The following is an 18,698-nucleotide window of genomic DNA, read 5'->3' on the forward strand; positions in this document are numbered from 1 at the left end:
ATGATTAGCCTGTGTGTGACTGCTTGGATCCAGATGTGAGTATTGTAGTGGTGTCAGCAATAGCTGCACTTTTTTGGATTTGAGTACAAGTTTTACTCAGTTAAATGATCTATGCTGTTATCTTGTTGAAAACTTAACTACTTTTGTTTTGATTGGGTTATTTAAAAGTCTGTAAGGGGCAGAGGGGGATCCAGAGCTTTTATTATTTTGAAGTCTGAAAAGATTCATAGTTCACATGGAATTTGGTTTATTTTACATCATAGATTCCTAGAGAAAAATAATCCTCTAATACTTAAATTTGATACCCTGAGGAGAAACTGGAGTAGTTTAATGGAGTGAAGGGTCTGTAATGAAGAACCTCAACAACTTGGGCTCCCTGTCCTTCCTGTGTAAACACCTCGATAGAGCTGCTTTATAAACTGGGAGGAGACAATGCATTGAAGTCTTCATCAGCCCTAATCTTAAATTCTAAGCAGTTTAAGGAATTAACACGATGCTGCCAGCGTGCTGAGTCTCTGATGAAGTCACGCCCGGGCTGCGGAGAGCACGGCACCGCCCTAGGGGCTACAGAGGGGGAAAGGGCCTGTGTGGCAGCCGGTGGCGAAGCTTGTGAGCGCGGTAGCCACAATTCCCGACCCCGCCGTGTGCCCCCGGTCCCAGTCCCCATCCCGGCTCCTTCAGGGGCTCCGCCCGGGGCCCCTCCCGGAGCCCGCCGGTCACGTGACCCGCCGCGCGGCTCGCACCACTCCGCGGGGGGAGCGCGGCTCGCTCCCGGTACCACACTGGCGGGTCGCAGGAGGCGGCTCGTCTCTTCTCGGCTCCTCGGTGATCGGACACTGCTGTCCGCGCTCTGCGCTCTGACAGCGGGGCAAGGGGGTAGCGCGGGAGGGAAGGAGGTGCTTCCGGTCCTCCTCATCTCCCCCCTCTCTTGAGGTAATGGCTCCGCCCGGCCCCTGTGGACAGGGCGGCCCTGGGCCGTGCCACTACCACAGCCGGGGGGGTGTGAGGGACCCTCGGAAGGACAAGGGGAAGTCCCTGCTCGATCCCGCGGTACGAACGGGCTCCTCATCTATCTCTCTCTCCTTCTCCTCCATCTTCTCGCTGCTTCTTGGCGGTGGCGGGCGGGCGGGCGGGGAGCTGTCTGCGCCTGTCCCCCCCCAGGTGGCGGTGGGGGTGGTACGGCCGGTGGGTCAGTCGGTGTCAGGCGCCCGCGGACACGGGCCGGGGGATCCGCGGTGAGCGGGGCCGGGCCGGGGGGAGCGGCCACGGGGAACCGCGACCGGGGAACCGGGACCAGGGCCCGGCAGGACAGCTCGGCTCGGGTCCGGCAGGGCCTGAGGCGTTCGGGTCCGGGGGCGCTCAGCAGGACCGGCCCGGCCCGGCCTGAGACTCCGGGGAGGGGGGTCTGGTCTGTCAGACCCCAGCCTTGATCAGAGGAGGCACCAAGATATCCAGAGGGATAGAGCCCCCTTTCCTGTGAGGAAAGGCTGGGAGAATTGGGATTGTTCAGCCTGGAGAAGCGAAGGCTCGGGGTGACCTAATAGTGGTCGTCCAGTACCTGAAGAGTACTTATAGAAAAGATGGGGCAACACTATTTAAAAGGGCCTGGAGTGACAGGACAAGGGGGAACGGGTTCAAATTGAAAAAGAGCAGGTTTAGATTAGATGTTAGAAAGAAATTCTTCCCTATGATGGTAGTGAGGCCCTGGCACAGGTTGCCCAGGGAAGCTGTGGCTGCCCCATCCCTGGCAGTGTTCAAGGCCAGGTTGGACAGGGCTTGGAGTAACCTGGGATAGTGGAAAGTGTCCCTGCCCATGGCAGGGGTTGAAATGAGGTGTTCTTCAAGGTCCCATTCCAACCCAAACCGTTCTGGGATTCTACGACCCTGCCCCTGTGAGGCCAGAGGCATGAGGGGTCAGTCCAGCCCCATTCCACCCCCAGTGGGGCCTGAGGTGTCCTAGCTTAGTGACAAGGACCTGGATATGGAGGGGGGGGAATTGGGCTGCTCCACTCCTATCCCTTCAGGACACAGAGGGTTGGTCCTGGATCAGTGGAATGCCCAGGGAGATGGTGGAGTCCCCATCCCTGGAGGTGTCCAAGGAATGACTGGATGTGGCACTCAGTGCCCTGGTCTGGTTGACAAGGTGATGATCGGTCACAGGTTGGACTGGATGGCTGAATGGTCTTAGAGGTCTTTTCCAACCTAGATGACTCTGATTCTGTAATCAGGTGGAGTCATGCTGCTCCCTTAGGCTAAGCTTAAAGCCAACTGCTCCTGGAGGGATGCAGAGCAGGACTGGCACCACTCGGACCCAAGAGATGCTGTAATATTCCACGTGCTGACGCTGTTCTCTCCCTCTGCAGGAGGCCTGGGGGGTGTGCTGAGCTCTCACTATGAATGCCATCGTTGCCCTCTGCCATTTCTGTGAGCTCCACGGCCCTCGCACTCTCTTCTGCACGGAGGTTCTGCACTCGCCGCTGCCCCAGGGCGCGGGCAGTGGGGACATCTCTGGGCAGAATGAGCAGGCGGAGGAGGAGGAAGGTGGGATCCAGATGAGCAGCCGGATCCGCTCGCACAGCCCGGCAGAAGGGGCCAGCGCCGACTCCAGCAGCCCAGGGCCAAAGAAGTCAGACATGTGTGAGGCAAGTGTGAAGATCTGAGTGTGGACATCAGCGGCCCTCGGCTTTGACTAAAGGGCTTGCAGTTCTCTAATGCAAATTGAGTTATTTAGAGAGGGAAAAAAGTGTGAATTGCACCTTTTTGTGTGTGACTGCTAGTGCCAGATGATCTCCAAGTCCTCATAAACTGTAATGATCCATGGCAAGAGGATGAAGGAGCTGTTGCTGAGTACATAGACCTTTGACAGGATGTTGTCTTGAGGTCTCATTAAACCCTGTGATTCTCCTGTGTCTGAGAAATGCTTTTCTCATCCTTGAAGAGCATTTACTTTGTTAGATTAGGGCAGTCCATTTATTAATAATAATAATTTTAAGAGCGGTATTGATTAGGAAACAGGAAAAAATGCAAAACCAATTAAAAGAATAGATAAAATACATATTCTTAATCATTCAGGACTTTTCATCCTGAAGGAGAGAAGTTTGTGTGGAAACCTCCTAGCAGCCTTCCAGTATGTGAAGGGGCCTGCAGGGAATCCAGAGTAGGACTCTTTGTCAGAAACTGTAGGGGTGGGACAATGGGTTCAAACTGAAAGAGGGGAAATTCAAGTTAGATATAAGGAAGAAATTCTTCCCTGTGAGGGTGATGAGGCCCTGGCACAGGTTGCCCAGAGAAGCTGTGGCTGCCCCATCCCTGGAAGTGTCCAAGATTGGACAGGGCTTGGAGCAACCTGGGGTAGTGGAAGGTGTCCCTGCCCATGGTGGGAGATTGGAACTGGGTGATGTTTAAGGTCCCTTCCAACCCAAACCATTCTGGGATTCTATGATTCTCATACTTTCTTCTGTTAATATTTCCTCTGAGGTATCTCACCTTCCCTTCTGTAATGGCCAGGTTTTTTTGGCCAGTTGGTTTCACAGCTACTGTAACTGAATTTTACCACTTTTAGAGCCAGCACCAAGTTCACAGTGAAATTAAATAGCAGCAAATGAGCATAAGAGCAGAGGAAGTATATCACAGAGTTCTGTGTGAGGAGGTGGGTTCAAATCCTGACCCTGACTCACATTTCTTTGTCTTCTAAGTAGCTGTGTTCCTATTTATACGTGTAAGTAACATTTCCCGGTGTTTTGAAGGGAATTTTCAGAGGTCTTTGGAAACCGGAATAACTGCACGCTCATTTATGGCTGGATTTGCTTTTCTGCCTTCAGGGCTGCCGCTCTCTTGCAGGAGGACACCCAGGATATGTCAGCCACGACAAGGAAACCTCCATCAAGTATGTCAGTCACCAGCACCCCAACCACCCCCAGCTGTTCAGCATCGTGCGCCAGGCCTGCGTCCGCAGCCTCAGCTGTGAGGTAACGGCCCTGGGGGACAGGGAGAGACCCATTTATGGCCCTCTGCATTGCTTCAAATCCAAGATACTGCTTTGCTGATCCTGGCTGCTCCGTGCAGCCTGAAACAGGGAGGGAATGAGGTGGACAGACAGGCACAGAAGCCTGGATTCGTTCCAGAATTGGTGGTAATTTGTAAGGTGGATCTTTGATAACCTCGAGGGTTCCTTCCTCTCACCTTGTGAGACTAAAAATATCCCTCTCTTGTTTTTGTTCCTTGTGTTTATTGTCTTTCTTTCTAAGATAAACTGTTTTGTAAAAACAGTTTTGTAAAACGTCTGAATCTGTTGAGTGCCAAGAAATATTTGGTCTTTGTGGACCATTGGCATTCATCATCTCATATAAGTGAAGGGAAAACCTTACAGATTAATGAGCATTTTTGTGTCAGGATCAGCAAAATCCCTTTTGGACTCTAAGTATTGTAGTTGAATGGAGCTGAATTCTTAAAATACTGTTAAATTGAGTGTTTGTTAGATACCTCTGGAGGGCTGTTTGACCACACTTCTTGGATAGTAGCCTAAAAAGGGCTTTGTTTATTCACCAGGTGTGGGTTAAAGTGCAGGAAGCTGTTCAGTTTTTTACTCTGTGATGTGTTGAGCTACTTTAATGTGAGTGTCCCTTCCCTTCAGGTGTGCCCAGGACGTGAAGGCCCTATTTTTTTCGGAGATGAACAGCATGGGTTTGTGTTCAGCCACACCTTCTTTATCAAAGACAGCCTGGCTCGAGGTTTCCAGCGCTGGTATAGCATCATCACTATCATGATGGACCGGATTTACCTCATCAACTCCTGGCCTTTCTTGTTGGGAAAAATTAGAGGCATCATTGATGAGCTGCAGGGCAAAGCACTGAAGGTGGGTCAGTGCACAGAGTGCCTTTGACTCAACAGCAGCAAAACATCATGATGACTGATTGACAGCTGAGTTAAAAAGCTGATCCAGCTCATGCCAGGGTGGTCATTAAGGTTGACACAAGGGACAAGAGGATGGTGCCTATCCCCATCCCTGGAAGTGTTCAAGGCCAGGTTGGACAGGGCTTGGAGCAACCTGTAGAAGGTGTCTCTGCCTGTGGCAAGGGGGTGGGAACAAGATGATCTTTACAGTCCTTTCCAACCCAAACCATTCCAGGATTCTGTATCTGGGGGTGTAGGAGGGAAGGAACAGGATGCCTTTGTCATTTTAAAGAGTCAGTGTTTTTCACAGACCTGCTAGACAATAGCTCTGTGAGAAATTTAAGTAACTAAAGTTGTGAAGGACAGTGATTTTTGAGCACAAGTGTTACTTAATGATAATTTTAGTCAATCTAAGCACAAGATGTCCCTTCTCTCTGTTTCCCCATAACTGGATGAGCGTGTGTGTGTCGCACCCTTTTCACTTGGTATTTTTGTTGTGATTTTTCGGCTCTGTGGGAACGTTTAATCTTTCTCAGTGTCTGACACTGCCCTTCCTCTGCGTGCAGGTGTTTGAGGCAGAGCAGTTCGGGTGCCCTCAGCGTGCCCAGCGCATGAACACGGCCTTCACTCCCTTCCTGCACCAGCGGAACGGGAACGCCGCCCGCTCCTTGACGTCCCTGACCAACGACGAGAACCTGTGGGCATGTCTGCACACCTCCTTTGCTTGGTGAGGCCAACAGTGTTTCCAGCTTCTGCAGCTCCTTCCCGGGGAGAAAACTGCCATATTCTGAAAGGCTGGGAATGTGCTTTGAGTGTTTGTGTGGTTTTTCTCTTGAGGTAATAAATGGGACTTGGCGGAGTAGTGTCTTAATTGGAAGGAACCAGTGCTGATGCCTTTAGGACAAAAAAAGTGTCTTTTTGCTGTAAAGTAAAACTGATGTGGCAGCTAATAGAAGCCATGTCTATGTAGATGGAAAGGTTTTGCAGTGTAAAAGTGTGGAAGAAAAGAATAAAAGGCGCTCCTACTCCCAGTGTGCTCTGCCTTGAATTGACCTACCATGGTGGTTCACCTGGAAGTGCCCATGGTTTGTAATCAGCAGTGTGGGAGAGGCAGCCATTGGGCTCTGTGGGAGTCCAGTTGCTCCAGTGCCTGAGTGTCTCGTTCAGCTTCCCTGGAAAGATTCCACAGAGAGGGTTGCAACACTGGCATGTGATTTGGATGAGGGATAAGTGTGTTGCAAAAAGAAATTGCGAAGTGGTGGGATCTGGGTGACTTTGCATGGCAGTGACTGTAAGATGTGTTGATAGTTCCACACTGAGGAAAGCACAAGGATGTGTTGGAAGGAAACACAGAGTGGTTGGTGGTTGGATTTTTTGTTGAGCTCATGGCACCGGATTTCTTACTGGATTTTTGCACCCAGCAAGCAGCCTGCATAAACACTGCTTCTTGTTCTTTCCATGTCTCCAGGCTTCTGAAAGCTTGTGGTAGCCGACTTACAGAGAAACTTCTGGAGGGAGCACCCACAGAAGACACCCTCGTTCAGATGGAAAAACTTGCAGGTGAGATAGAAGTTTCCAGAGCTGGAAAGACCCTCTGAGAATAATTTGTGTGCATAAACACCACATCCTTTGATCAGCATCACAAGCACAGCATCTCTCATCAGCTCTATCTTCGTGGCAGTCTCTGCAGCAGCTGATGCTCTCTCCCATCTGGAGATGACTCTGACAGGAATGTGAAATCCAGGCGCCTCAAAGGCTCTCTGCACGAAGATGTGGTGTTTGTCACTTGAGTAGGAGTGTTGCATCATCATCATTATTGTTCTCTCTGGCTGTGCTGGCCCTCCCAATGAATCTACAGCCAGAGGAATTTGCAGTCACCACATATAGACTTCTTGCTTCTTTTTCTATGAACTTTCTAAAATTAGAGGATCATAATTTTTTTTCTTGCATTGAATTATTTAATTAAACAATTTAGACTAAAGCTTTGGCCATAAGCTTTAAAACTAGAGAACACATTGCTGTCAAAAGATGTGACTCTATGTGTTGTAGAAGACTAAAATTTCTTCTTGACCCTTCAACACTTATCTTTTATCTGAATTAACACTTCATTAACTTTTAGGTGTGTCTGTGCTGTTGCCAGTGCTTTCAGTTACTGTGTTCTGAGCTCTGCCTTCCCACATACAGCCAAAATCACATGGCTGCAGCATGTGGGCACTTCTGAGACAGTTTTCATTCCTAGAGAGCAGCAGTTTTTATGACCAGTCTGCCTTTTTTTGCCAGATCTGAAAGAAGAGTCAGAAGGCTGGGATGGTTCTGAGGAAGAAGAGAAGCCTTCTTCCCAGCCAGATGTTGTGGAAGGGCAGGAACTGTCTAAATGCTCACCTGAAACATCTCTGATGCCAGACTGCAACAGCTGGAATGTAGCTCACAGAAGGTTGTCTGTCTTTCGCTCTCTCAGGCACATGAGACAGGTAAAAGAGGATGCTGAATTCACAAACTTTGCTCCTGATAATGTTTTTTGAAAAGGTATATTTATTCCCTGCAGTCTACACTTCTTTCCTGGCTCTGTGTTCAGCACAGTGCCTGCCCAGGCAGTAACACGATATCAGCTGCATCTCTGGGGACACTCCCTTGCTCTGGGATCACATGGGCCTCCAGTGATCATCCGTCATGTGGGTTGGGATCATATGATCTCACTCTAATTCTGCACTTCTCATCTTCCCCAAAGCAGTGACACTAACCTAATACAGAGGTTGTGCAGAATCTTCAAAGCCATTATCCTGCATGTCAGCCATGGTTTTGACAGGGCAAACTGGACATTTCACACATTTTCGTAACCAATGCAGAATGCTTTGGGTTTGTTTTTCAGGTTCTTGGGGCATCAGCATTCCGAATGCTGGCTTGGCATGTTCTGATGGGGAACCAGGTCATCTGGAAAGCTCGAGATGTGGATCTTGTCCAGTCTGCCTTTGACGTGCTACGGGTAGAAACTTTTTCCTTCGTTTCCTGGCTGTATATTTTTACATGTATTTCTGTAATACTCCAGCCTTTATAATGACCTGCCTCTGACACTTAACCTTGTGAAGAGTGTGTTCTAAATTATGTGTTTTTGAAAACAACAACAAAAAAAACCACCAAACAAAAAAATCAAACATGCACCAAACAAAACCCCTCAACCTTTGGATGCCTTGCTTGTCCTCGGCAACGGCGTAGTTTTTCAAGCTGAGTAGGATAATTTGATCCCCCAAATCAGGAGCATCTGCCTGAGCAGTGCTTCAGGTCTTGGCTAGCCCTGGAATTCAGGGAGAAAACTGTACTTTACTTGTTTAGTTCCAGCGTTTCTCTTGCCGTGTCTCCTCCCCTCTGCAGACGATGCTGCCCATCGGGTGCGTGCGGATCATCCCCTACAGTGACCAGTACGAAGAGGCCTATCGGTGCAACTTCCTAGGGCTGAGCCCACACGTCCAAATCCCACCCCACATCCTATCATCTGGTAAGAACCTGCTGCAGAACCCTCTCCTTCCCTTGTCATCTTACGTTAGAGGACACCAGGCTATTTTTTTTTGTTTTAATAAGTATTGGCTGCATGAACTAAAGCCGGTGCCACTTCCTTTTGTTTTCCCCGTGTCTTTGCCTGATCAGTGGTTGAAAGGTGCAACACTTTCTTCACGCCCTGATCCTAGCAGGGTCTGTAGCTGTGTTTTATAGTCTGGACTAGCACAGTTCATGCTCTTTTGGGCTCTTATTGCTCTAGAGTTTGCAGTCCTCGTGGAGGTCCGTGCTGCCACCCGCTCCAGTCTCTACCCGACTCTGTTTGATGACGAGCAGTCCCTCAACAAGTATGAGTTTGTTGTCACCAGTGGTAGCCCTGTTGCAGCAGATCGAGGTGGGTGATTTGAAAGCAGAAAAGAACCTGTGTCACTGAGATTAAAAGAGCATCTTGATCTTTACCTGATTTTTGTGCTGTTCATGTACTGGCCCTTAAGGAAGTCTGAGTAGAAGCCAGTTAGTTTGCAACTGGAGTGTTGCTGTTTGAGGTGAGGTTCACTACAGACTGATTAATTATACAGGATTTGCTTTACCAGATCAGCATTTTGGTTATTAATTTTCATAAATGAGAAATGGATTCTGTAACATGGGTACAGAATAATTGTAGGGAAATTCTGTAACCCACAGTGAACACTTCCTATCCTGAAATATTTGTGTGTTTATTTTGAGTAAGTCTAACTTATAAGAACCATGGCATTACTCATCTCCCACGTTCCACTTGATAGGCAGGTAGGACTGCTAGAAAAATACCCAGACTTTTTTATTTTACTGGTTTTGTTTAAGCACTTGAACATTTGCACCCAGATGTGATCTGAGTCAGGTCCATCAGTCTTGTGTTTTCTGAGAAGTCTTAATTTAGATAAATTGCCTTCACTGAGTGTCTCAAAAGACATGGCATATGGCTCATCCTTCCTGCTCTGTCCCTTGAAGATGCAGATGCAAAGCAGAGGTTTGTTCTCTCCATAGTGTTCTTCCTGTTGTAGATCCCACATGTACAATTAGTCTACTTTCCATCCAACCAGTGGCATGTCCAGAAGCTTCTGGACAAAAATAGTCACTGAAAGGTCTTTTTTCCACCAAAGCATCAAACTTACTAGGCCACAGACTGCTGGGAAAAAAAGCCTCCTAGGGAATTCCAAAAAGTGGTCCAGGAGTGCCTTGGGTTGGATATTGGTTTATTTTTTCACTAAGTATCCTGGAACTACCTTTAGCAAGAGGAACATTAAACTGAGAGTAAGTGGAGACTTCAGAATTGAGGGTTTATATTTTTATATATACATTTGTATATTGTACAAAGCATGAAGATTTTTCATAACTTTGTGTTTTTAATGAACTTTTGATAAGGGAACAACAAAATCTAAGTAGCATTTAAAAGTGGGTCTGAGGAAAACAAAGGCTCCTGTTTGCACATCCTGGGGTCCTTCACTAAATTCCATGTTCCTTCTTGGATCAGATGCTTTTCTAGTGGGATGATCTTTAGCTCCTCTTCCATGGAAATGAAATCCAGGCAGGCCATTGGAGGATGTATTTAACAGTACTAAAGTAGTAGTAAAGGTGTAAACAGGTAACCTTTAGCTTGTGTGTCCTCTTTCTCACCCTTTCCCCCTCTTTCTGCTCCTGTAGTTGGCCCAACAATCTTGAACAAGATCGAAGCTGCCCTGACCAACCAGAACCTCTCTGTAGACGTTGTGGATCAGTGCCTTGTTTGCCTGAAGGAGGAGTGGATGAAGTAAGTACAGCTGCTTTGCTTTCAGAGAAACAGCTTTGGCACTGATCCTGGAGCAGATACAGCAGAGTGCAGGACAGACTTGTAGTCAGGTAACTTCTGCTGTAGCTCGACGGTAGCTGGATTTACAGGAGTAAATTAAGTCAGGAGTTAAGAATATCAGAGTTTTTCTGCTCTAGTCCTAACTCTCTTTTTGGCTTTCAGCAGTTTTTAACCTTCATGCTTCAGTTCACACATCTGTAGGTTACCTGCATGACAACACCTGTCTGCCTCACCTTCCTTAGGAGGATTAAATATGCAAATACCTCAGTGCCTGTCAGTGTGCAGCCATATCCCAGTGCAGGTAACACGCCAAACAGATGTCAGGTTTGTGCCTGCAGGCACTACATTTCAAAGGTGCAAGTAGCTGTAAAGGAAGACCAGTCAGTCATGTGAAGCAATTCATGGAACATCACGAATGTGTGAATTTACCTGAAGGCCAGATGGACACTAGATGTGTCTCCCAGGGAGATTCCCAGTTGTCACAATTAGTTGTTGTACTTTCCGCTAGAATGAAAAAAAACAAACTAGAAATATGCTTGTTACTGCTGAAAATGAGTCACCTCCCTAACTAATCCCTCTTCCTCATCAAAGCATGAGAATAGTTTCCATAAAACACTGGTTGAAGCTTTTGTTAATATTTATTTGCAGTAGGTGCCAAGAGAAACTCCACTTCTTGCTTGTTCCATATTTGATGAGTGAGTCCATTTAATAGTGACAGGAGTCTCTTGTTTCTGCAGTAAAGTGAAAGTCCTCTTTAAATTCACTAAAGTGGACAGCAGACCCAAGGAGGATACCCAAAAACTGCTGAGCATTCTGGGAGCTGCAGAGGAGGACAACGTCAAGCTTCTCAAGTTCTGGATGACCGGCCTGAGCAAGACGTACAAGTCCCACCTGATGTCAACAGTTCGCAGCCCAACGTCCTCAGAGTCCCGAAATTAAAGGGTGCCCAACCTCCCCTGCTGCCTTCAGAGCAGGAACCCCGAGTTACCTCTGCTGAGCCTGCAGCACGTGCTTTAGGTGGATGGTGCAGCTCCAGCACTGTCCTCCCGTCCTCAAACCAACTTGAAGAGTGACTTGAGTCTTTTCTAATTGCTGTGAGACTGGACTAATAAGTGCTAATACACAGTGCTGCTCTCTGTCTGAAACTCAACTCTCAATCTATACCTGCACACTCAAGACTAAAACACAGCAACGCTCAAAGAATCAGTGTGAATTAATTAAAATCCCATCCTGTCCTCGTCAAGCATTCTGGTGCGGCAGCAGACCTCAGATCTAGATTCCTTGGCAAGACTCAGATGCCTATGACAACATCCAGAGCTCCTGGGATTGGATATGGTTAATCTCAGCAAATCCCACATAAATCTCCAAAATGCCTGAGAGAATGAGAACCAAAAAAAAAAGAGACGTCACAGGGTGTGGATCACATGTAAATTATTTCAAACCACTTTATGCTCAGATTTAAGAGACTATTTTCTGCTGTAGCATAAGTCAGGATATCCCATGGGAGTCCTGTCACTCCTCTCTATTTATTTATATCTTAACTTGAGAAGGTTTCAGCATTTGCTTTGGAAATCTTGTCTGGGAGGGCGAATTGTAAAATAAGAAGTCTCAAAATGCAGCCTGCTTTCCTCTCAGAGGGTAAAATACTTGCCTTGTTTTGCCTGTGGTTGCAGAACTTCCAGGTAATGAAGATACACCCTCACCAGGATAAGGTTCTGGAGTTCTTCTGTCTTCAGAAGTAGTTTTTTAGCTTCCTAATTAAGTTAAGCAGAAGAGATTCAACCTGTAGGTGCTCCCTTATATAACTCTATAGTAGCCATTTTTGCTTAATAGTTCATGGAAACATTGGTGCATTTTTTAATTACCTAAAAGATATTCCTTATCTGTACTGTAAGGAATCACTGTTTCTGTTGTGAAGTCTACAATTTATGTCTTTTTTTGGTTTTTCTGGATCATTATTGGGAAAACTTGACATTACCACAGACATTCTGACCAAGCTAAAGGCAGGTTTTACCAGGTGACCTTCTACACTCATTCAAGCTCAGAGAGGATGTTCCAACTCGTCACGAATTCTGTTCTTATATATAAAATATGCAGGTTGATTTTTGTCTGGAACATCTGTAAAATGGAGACAGGCATTAAATCTCATAAGAGCTATTTTTGTAAAAGGAACAAAGCCTGGTTTTGTGTTAATTTGCAATGTGTTTGTGTGTGTTGTGATGGGGGAAGCAGCAGTTGGTCCACAAAATTCCTGCATCTTAGCCTAAATCTAACCTACAGAATTTAATAGTCTTTTCCTCTTAACATTGTTTGTGTTAGTTTATTGTAGAATGTCTGGGTAGTCTTTATTTTTGTACTTCAAAACTGTTTTGGTCCAGTTCAGAGCTGTATAACACAGCAGGTGAGACATTACTTGGCATTTACACCTTCTCAATTGCTGAACTGGTTTTATCTTTTAAAAACCAGCTTTCCTAAGCAATCCAACATCAAAACCTAGCCTAGTCATTTCTTCCAGAACAGTGAAAAGGTGGTCACAAGGTCAAGGCTGAGGCTGCTGCTTCTTCCTTGTGCTTGGTGAGTCATATGCGATGTTGCTCCATCTTCATCCTGACCTGACAAGGCTGTCATGGACAACCAGACTCTGGATAACACATCATTTTTGAGCCAGGGCGAGGAAACCACTAACTTAGCACTTATAAAATGCCCACAGGAAAGAAGGGGGAGAGCTGCCAAGTCAGTGAGCATATAACCCAGATGTGCTTGGCTGCCAGAACACATCTATACGTGGGATTACCAAATAGTTGTCTGGGCAAGTTCCTGCAGCTCGCTGAGGCCGCGGGTGCTCCCTTTGCCGTCAGCGATAGCTGGAATGTGCACAGCTTAATTAACAAAAAGTCATGTCTGCAGACATCTTTCACCACCCTCCTCCCCTCCAAACGATACGCCTTAGAGACAAACTGATTAAGGCAGGATAATTCTTTATTCCGAGGTGATTTCCTTTCCTGCCTGGCTGAGCAGCGCGTACCCGGGAGCGAGGTGGGAGCGGCGAGTGCCAGAGTGCCAGCGCTGGGTCACTGCTGGGTGCAGGCAGAGACAAAGCCTTTTTGCACCAGTTCTGCCACCCCTGTCCCCTCAGCCGGGCAGGATCCAGCAGGTCAAGGCAGGTGATTGTCCCCCTCTATCCTGCCCTCGTGAGACCCCATGTGGGGTACTGTGTCCAGCTGTGGGACCCCAACATCAGAAGGACGTGGAGCTGCTGGAGCAAGTCAGGAGGAGGCCACGGAGATGTTCCATGTGCTGGAGCACCTTTGCTCTGCAGCCAGGCTGGGAGAGCTGGGGGTGTCCAGCCTGGAGAAGAGAAGGCTCTGGGGAGACCTGAGAGCCCATTCCAGTGCTACAGAAGAGCTGGAGAGGGACTTGGGACAAGGGCATGAGGTGACAGGACAAGGGGGAAAGGCTTCCCACTGACAGAGGGCAGGGTTAGATGGGATACTGGGAAGAAATTCTTGGCTGTGAGGGTGGAGAGGCCCTGGCACAAGTTGCCCAGAGAAGCTGTGGCTTTCCCATCCCTGGAAGTGTTCAAGGCCAGGTTGGATGGGGCTTGGAGCAACCTGGGCTAGTGGAAGGTGTCCCTGCCCATGGCAGGGGGTGGGACTGGATGATCTTTAGGGTCCCTATTGCATATCTGTAGCACAAGGGCTGGTGCTTGGGGTTTTGGTGTATGTGAGGAAGGGTTTTGGTGTTTGGGGAAGAGTTCGGTGTGTGGGGAAGGGTTTGATGGTTTGGGAAAGGTTTGGTGTTTTGGGAAAGGTTCGTTGTTTAGGGAAGGGTTCGGTGTTTGGGGAAGGGTTGGATTTGTGGGGAAGGGAAGGGTTCAGTGTATGAGTGCTTGTGTGTGCATGCAGGTTTGGTGTATGGGAAAGGGTTCAGTGTTTCGGGAAAGGTTCGGTGTGTGGGGTTTTGCTGTGTGGGGAAGGCTCAGGCTCAGGCCCAAGCTCAGGCTCGGGCCCAGGCTCAGGCCCGGGCCAAATCTCAGGCCCAGGCTCAGGCTCCGGCTCTCGCTCAGTCTCAGGCCCAGGCCCAGCAGCCCCTCCCCGGTGCCTCCCGCGCCTGCGCGCCGCTCCCGGGGGATGTGTCCTGTGGGATGTCCTGTGGGATGTCCTGTGGGATGTGTCGTGTCCTGTGGGATGTGTCCTGTGGGATGAGTCCCGCGGGGCTCCCTCGGGCCGCGCTTCTCGCCGTGGCGGCGGCGGCGGCGGCGGCGCTGGCGGTGGCGGCGGTGGCGGCCTGGCGGCGGCCGCGGCCGCTCCGGGAGGTGCTGTTCTTCCCGTCCCGGCCCTGCTGCCTCGAGGCGCTGCTGGCCGAGGCGGCGGCGCCCGGCGCGCCCGCCCTGCCCTGCCCGTGCCCGCTGCCGCGGGCCGAGACCTCGCTGAGCCGCCTCGTGCGGCGCCTCCTCTCCGCCCGCCGCTCCCTCGACCTCTGCATCTTCGCCTTCTCCTGCCCGCAGCTCGCCCGGGCCGTGCAGCTGCTGCACCGCCGCGGGGTCCGCGTCCGCCTGGTGACGGACGCGCAGTACATGGGGCTGCACGGCTCCCAGATCGGCCGCCTGCGCCACGCGGGTGAGCGCCACCGGCCCCGGGCGCGGGGGGGCCGCGGGGACACGGGGGGGGCTCGGACAGCCCTCAACAGCTGCCCTGTCTTTGTAGGGATCCAGGTGCGCCACGACCAGCACAGCGGGTTCATGCACCACAAGTTCGCCATCGTGGACCGCAGGATGCTCATCACGGGCTCCCTCAACTGGACCACCCAGGCCATCCAGAGCAACAGGGAGAACGTGCTGGTCGTGGACGACGCCGCGTGCGTGAAGCCTTTTCTGGATGAGTTCGAAAGGATTTGGGAAGAGTACAATCCCACCAATTACGTTTTTCCCAAAGTCAGTAACTGACTGAGCTGCCGTACAGGGCTGGTGGAGCACTTGACAGATAACACCCACGAATTTATTATTTTGTGTAGACATAATTGTTTTGTATCCGTCTGGGTGCAACTTGGGTAAACTCCTCCAGAAAAATGAAGTGCTCAGTGCCCTAAAATGCCACAGATCCCTTGCTGCGGGTCATTCCTGTGCTAGAGGGAATGACCCACCTGTTTGTGAGTTGTTTTGTGAGGATGACAGTGACAGAGCTGCACTCAGAGGCATTAAAACTCGTTGCCGTGCCTTGGTGCAGTCAAGGTATGTTCATACCATCCTGGGCAGGTTTTTCAGTGGTAAAAGACACATTTGCCAACTTGGGGTACTGCAAATGGAATTGTGTCACAATGGCTCCTCTACACCAGTAACTAAAGGAGAGATTAGAGGGCTGCAGCAGTTTGAGTTTGTATAGATTAAGCACCTGAGTTACATTTCTTGTTGGCATTAATTGTTGAAAGTTTGTAAAAGGAAATTTGTGGGAAATAGGCAGAAATTTCTAAGTTTTGATTGTGTGTATGTTTCTTTTGGTTAAAGATTACTTGAGAGCTCTGGTGTAAAAGAATGAGCGCAGATACTAATGACAGACTTGTCTTCCAGCAAGGAAGTGTAGGCAAGACTGGAAGGAAACGAGAGAAAACTGTTCTCTGGGAACAGTCGGTCTGTCTGGAGAACAGACATGGCTGGAGTTGGGTCACACACTTTGGGAGAGGTCTGGAAACCCTGGTTCATTCAGGTGCTGGGACACCATGTCCTAGTCTGGGTCAGTGACCTCACCTGTGCTGGCAGCAGCAGGGAGGGAAAACAAGGGGAGGGAGGTGACATCTCTGTCCCTGCAGCTCAGAGTGGAAGAAAAATGGTGTAAACCAAAGGATTTCAAACTCTGAATAGTGGCTGTGTAAGAATTGTTTCACACTGAATACAAAGTGCTTTAACCTTTTTTCACTTTGAGAGATTATTTGATATTCTGTTACCAGTTTTTTTACCAGCGGTGCTCTGACTGGCACTGCCAAATAAACCATTTTCACAGAAAACCTCAACATCCTCATTTGGTTTTTGCCCTGCAGTTCCTGTAGGTCCTTAGGTGTTATTTAGGATACATGGATATCACCAGAGATTGTAGATTTGTTCTGTTCTGCCTGAGAAAGTTCGTATGGAGGAAAGAACACGATGTTACCTGTGGTGTAGCAACTACAGAAGCACTTGGGGAAGGTCATTCTCTAGTAAATCCCGTTCAACAGCACTAGATTTAAACTACTCTAAATAAATTACTGCTTATTAAAGTGCTGCCTGTTGCATTTCCTTTGCGAAGTGTGACTATAAAAGCAAACAGCTCCCTCATTTTCAGGCTCTGGCCTCTGCCCTGTTCTTCTTTTTGGAAGAGAACACCTCACACACGGCACGCAAAGGGTGGTGCAAAAATAGTTTATTACGATATAGTTAATGTAAAGTTAGGTAATTATATTTACAAAGTAAAAATGATCAGCTACATCCAGGGGAGCCTAGCATGTCACACAAGGTTTTGTAAGGAATAAATACTGTGAGAAAGAGGGATGTGTCTATTACAGCAAGCAGCCGATGGGGAACGGTGGCTCTTAAAAAAGCACTGAAATAAACTGGGAGTGGAAGGGAGAAGGGAAGGAGAGAGGAGCTCACGCACACTGAGAAACAGGAGCCTCCCACACCCTTCCCCCTTGCAAAGGGAAAATACCCCGTGTGGGAGGTCAGGGGCTGCAGCACCCCAGCACTGCCCGGGCTCTGATGCCACTTTGCTGCTCAGCCACGTCACAGGTCAGAGGTGGAGGGCTGGCTGCTGCATCCCCTCATCACAGAGATGACTCTTGCACCCTCCTTGCTCACAATTCCTTCGGGTCATTTCCATGTACAAGTGGCAGACCATGGAGTTAACCCAGGACGAGTCCCCGCTGGTTACAGGTCAGTCGTGGGGTAAAACTGTTCTCTGAGAGAACCAAGGCAAAGCTGTTTTTCCATAGGGTAGTGAAGTATCTGAATAGCCTGCTCAGACACCACCCACAGCCTTGCAGAGCTTCCTTCTGTCCCCCCAAACCCTCATCCTTTCAAATGATTCTTTAAACTCTCAAGCCACCGAGAACTCCAGGACCCAGGAGGGTAGACCCAGGCCAAAGCCAGAGCATTCCTGTTTTCTACTTACCATGGTCTCTAGTATTTTACATGCTTTACTGTCTCTAGTTTAGAACAAACAGTGAGTGTTCCTGTCGTCCTGCACACAGGGTGAAGAAAGCATGAAGAAAACAATGGTAATTGCACCCATTATTTACAAGTTCACGGCCAGCTGGGTTAGTTCAGTTGGAACCAACTCATCTGGCTCATCAGGTTTCTCTAGTAAATCCCACACCCTCTGTTTCTTTAGCAGCCTCACACTGAGGCCAGGCTCACGTTGTTCCCAGCCTGGTGCTCCCTGCTCCTGCAGCAGCACGTTGGATCCTCTTCTAAAAAGTGGTTTGTACTACAGGATCAACATTCAGCTCAGGAGTAACTACGTTGTAGGGACAGCTACGCTGGAGGTTACACACACTGCACCACCACACTGCTGTGGGATGTGAGTCTGTGCAGCAGGGGCTGTGGATCCCTTGGGAAGTCCAAGAGAATCCCAGATGTGCTGAGCAAGGAAGCACAGTGTTACAGGTGCCTCCCAAATCCAGGGGCTCATTGTGCTCACCATGACAGCCCCAGGTGACTGTGCAAGGAGAGCTGTGTCACACCAAGGAGTTGTTGCTGCTCTCTGTAACAACAGGTAACAGTTTGCACATGCACGGCGTCGATGCCACTTTCAAACACAAGATTACCGAGTCCTCTGAATGGAAAAAAAATAACCCAGATTTATGGCAAAGTAGGTTACAGCGGTCAAAGGGACTGTACACAATCTTTGGACAGGTACCTTCAAAACTAAAGGTGTAGGTCAGCAGAAAAGGCTTGAAAATATATTTATAACAGTCCTAAAACCCCAAGGAAACGGTTTATCAGGGAAGACAGGGTGGGTTGGACACGTTACACTCATCGCTTCTTCCCCAACCCGCACGTGGAACAAGATTTAAAAATCAAACCCACAACTCAGTTGCAAAAGAGAACCCTCTGCTAATTGCTGAGGAATAAATATTTACACTGCGTGCTTGGAACACTATACAGGTTTTAAATTACCTTTTTTTTTTTTTTTTTTTTTTAAGAGAAGAATAACAAAGCTTTTTTTCTTTAAAAAATGGAAAAAAATTACAGAGCAAAGGCCAGCTACAGCGAGTGTGTGTGTGCTTGAGTGTCCACAACAAACTGAGTATCTGAACCAGGAAAAAAATTGCAAAGGTCTCATGGAAGTGCCATCAAGTACAGTCAGTACAAAAGTGACATATTTTGCAGTGTGAGGTGGTGAAGCTTTTACTGCAGCCCAGTTCTCTGGTACAGAAAAAAAAAATAGGGACTTTTCTGGTTTGCAAGTCAGCACCAGTTCTACACAATTCTGGTTTTGAAGCAAATGAACACAGCTTG

The 18,698-nt window shown here is 48.5% G+C and overlaps 2 protein-coding genes across 4 annotated transcripts in view; both read left to right on the top strand.

Annotated features, from left to right (window-relative positions):
* The window catches only part of FLCN (folliculin), a 208,640-nt gene extending 196,254 nt beyond the window's left edge, over positions 1-12,386 (top strand). Inside the window, exons 2-13 of one of the 3 annotated variants that reach the window (XM_051778185.1) lie at positions 1,218-1,235; positions 2,364-2,642; positions 3,822-3,968; positions 4,634-4,855; positions 5,460-5,620; positions 6,362-6,453; positions 7,174-7,364; positions 7,763-7,876; positions 8,263-8,386; positions 8,648-8,779; positions 10,066-10,171; positions 10,948-12,386. In XM_051778185.1, the coding sequence (XP_051634145.1) occupies positions 2,394-2,642; positions 3,822-3,968; positions 4,634-4,855; positions 5,460-5,620; positions 6,362-6,453; positions 7,174-7,364; positions 7,763-7,876; positions 8,263-8,386; positions 8,648-8,779; positions 10,066-10,171; positions 10,948-11,149 (1,740 nt within the window). In that variant the 5' untranslated portion in view covers positions 1,218-1,235; positions 2,364-2,393 and the 3' untranslated portion in view covers positions 11,150-12,386. Of the gene's footprint in view, positions 1-915; positions 934-988; positions 1,051-1,217; positions 1,236-2,363; positions 2,643-3,821; positions 3,969-4,633; positions 4,856-5,459; positions 5,621-6,361; positions 6,454-7,173; positions 7,365-7,762; positions 7,877-8,262; positions 8,387-8,647; positions 8,780-10,065; positions 10,172-10,947 lie in introns of those variants that run through there. The other 2 variants (XM_051778204.1, XM_051778195.1) reach the window with 2 other exon arrangements.
* A 2,025-nt stretch (positions 12,387-14,411) lies between these two features.
* Positions 14,412-16,747, top strand: PLD6 (phospholipase D family member 6). Its single transcript, XM_051776886.1, has 2 exons — positions 14,412-14,829; positions 14,917-16,747. The coding sequence occupies exons 1-2, from the start codon at positions 14,412-14,414 to the stop codon at positions 15,153-15,155; spliced, it is 657 nt and encodes a 218-aa protein (XP_051632846.1). The 3' UTR covers positions 15,156-16,747.
* The last annotated feature ends 1,951 nt before the right edge of the window (positions 16,748-18,698 follow it).

Source organism: Manacus candei, unplaced genomic scaffold (assembly GCF_025592945.1).
Source record: "Manacus candei isolate 608988 ecotype Guabito, Panama unplaced genomic scaffold, ASM2559294v1 h1tg000002l, whole genome shotgun sequence".
Lineage (NCBI taxonomy): Eukaryota > Metazoa > Chordata > Aves > Passeriformes > Pipridae > Manacus > Manacus candei.

Coding starts and splice junctions, on each gene's coding strand:
- PLD6 (XM_051776886.1), top strand. CDS start 14,412: ATGAGTCCCGCGGGGCTCCCTCGGGCCGCGCTTCTCGCCGTGGCGGCG. Junction 14,830..14,916: donor CGGCCGCCTGCGCCACGCGG/GTGAGCGCCACC, acceptor CTGTCTTTGTAG/GGATCCAGGTGCGCCACGAC.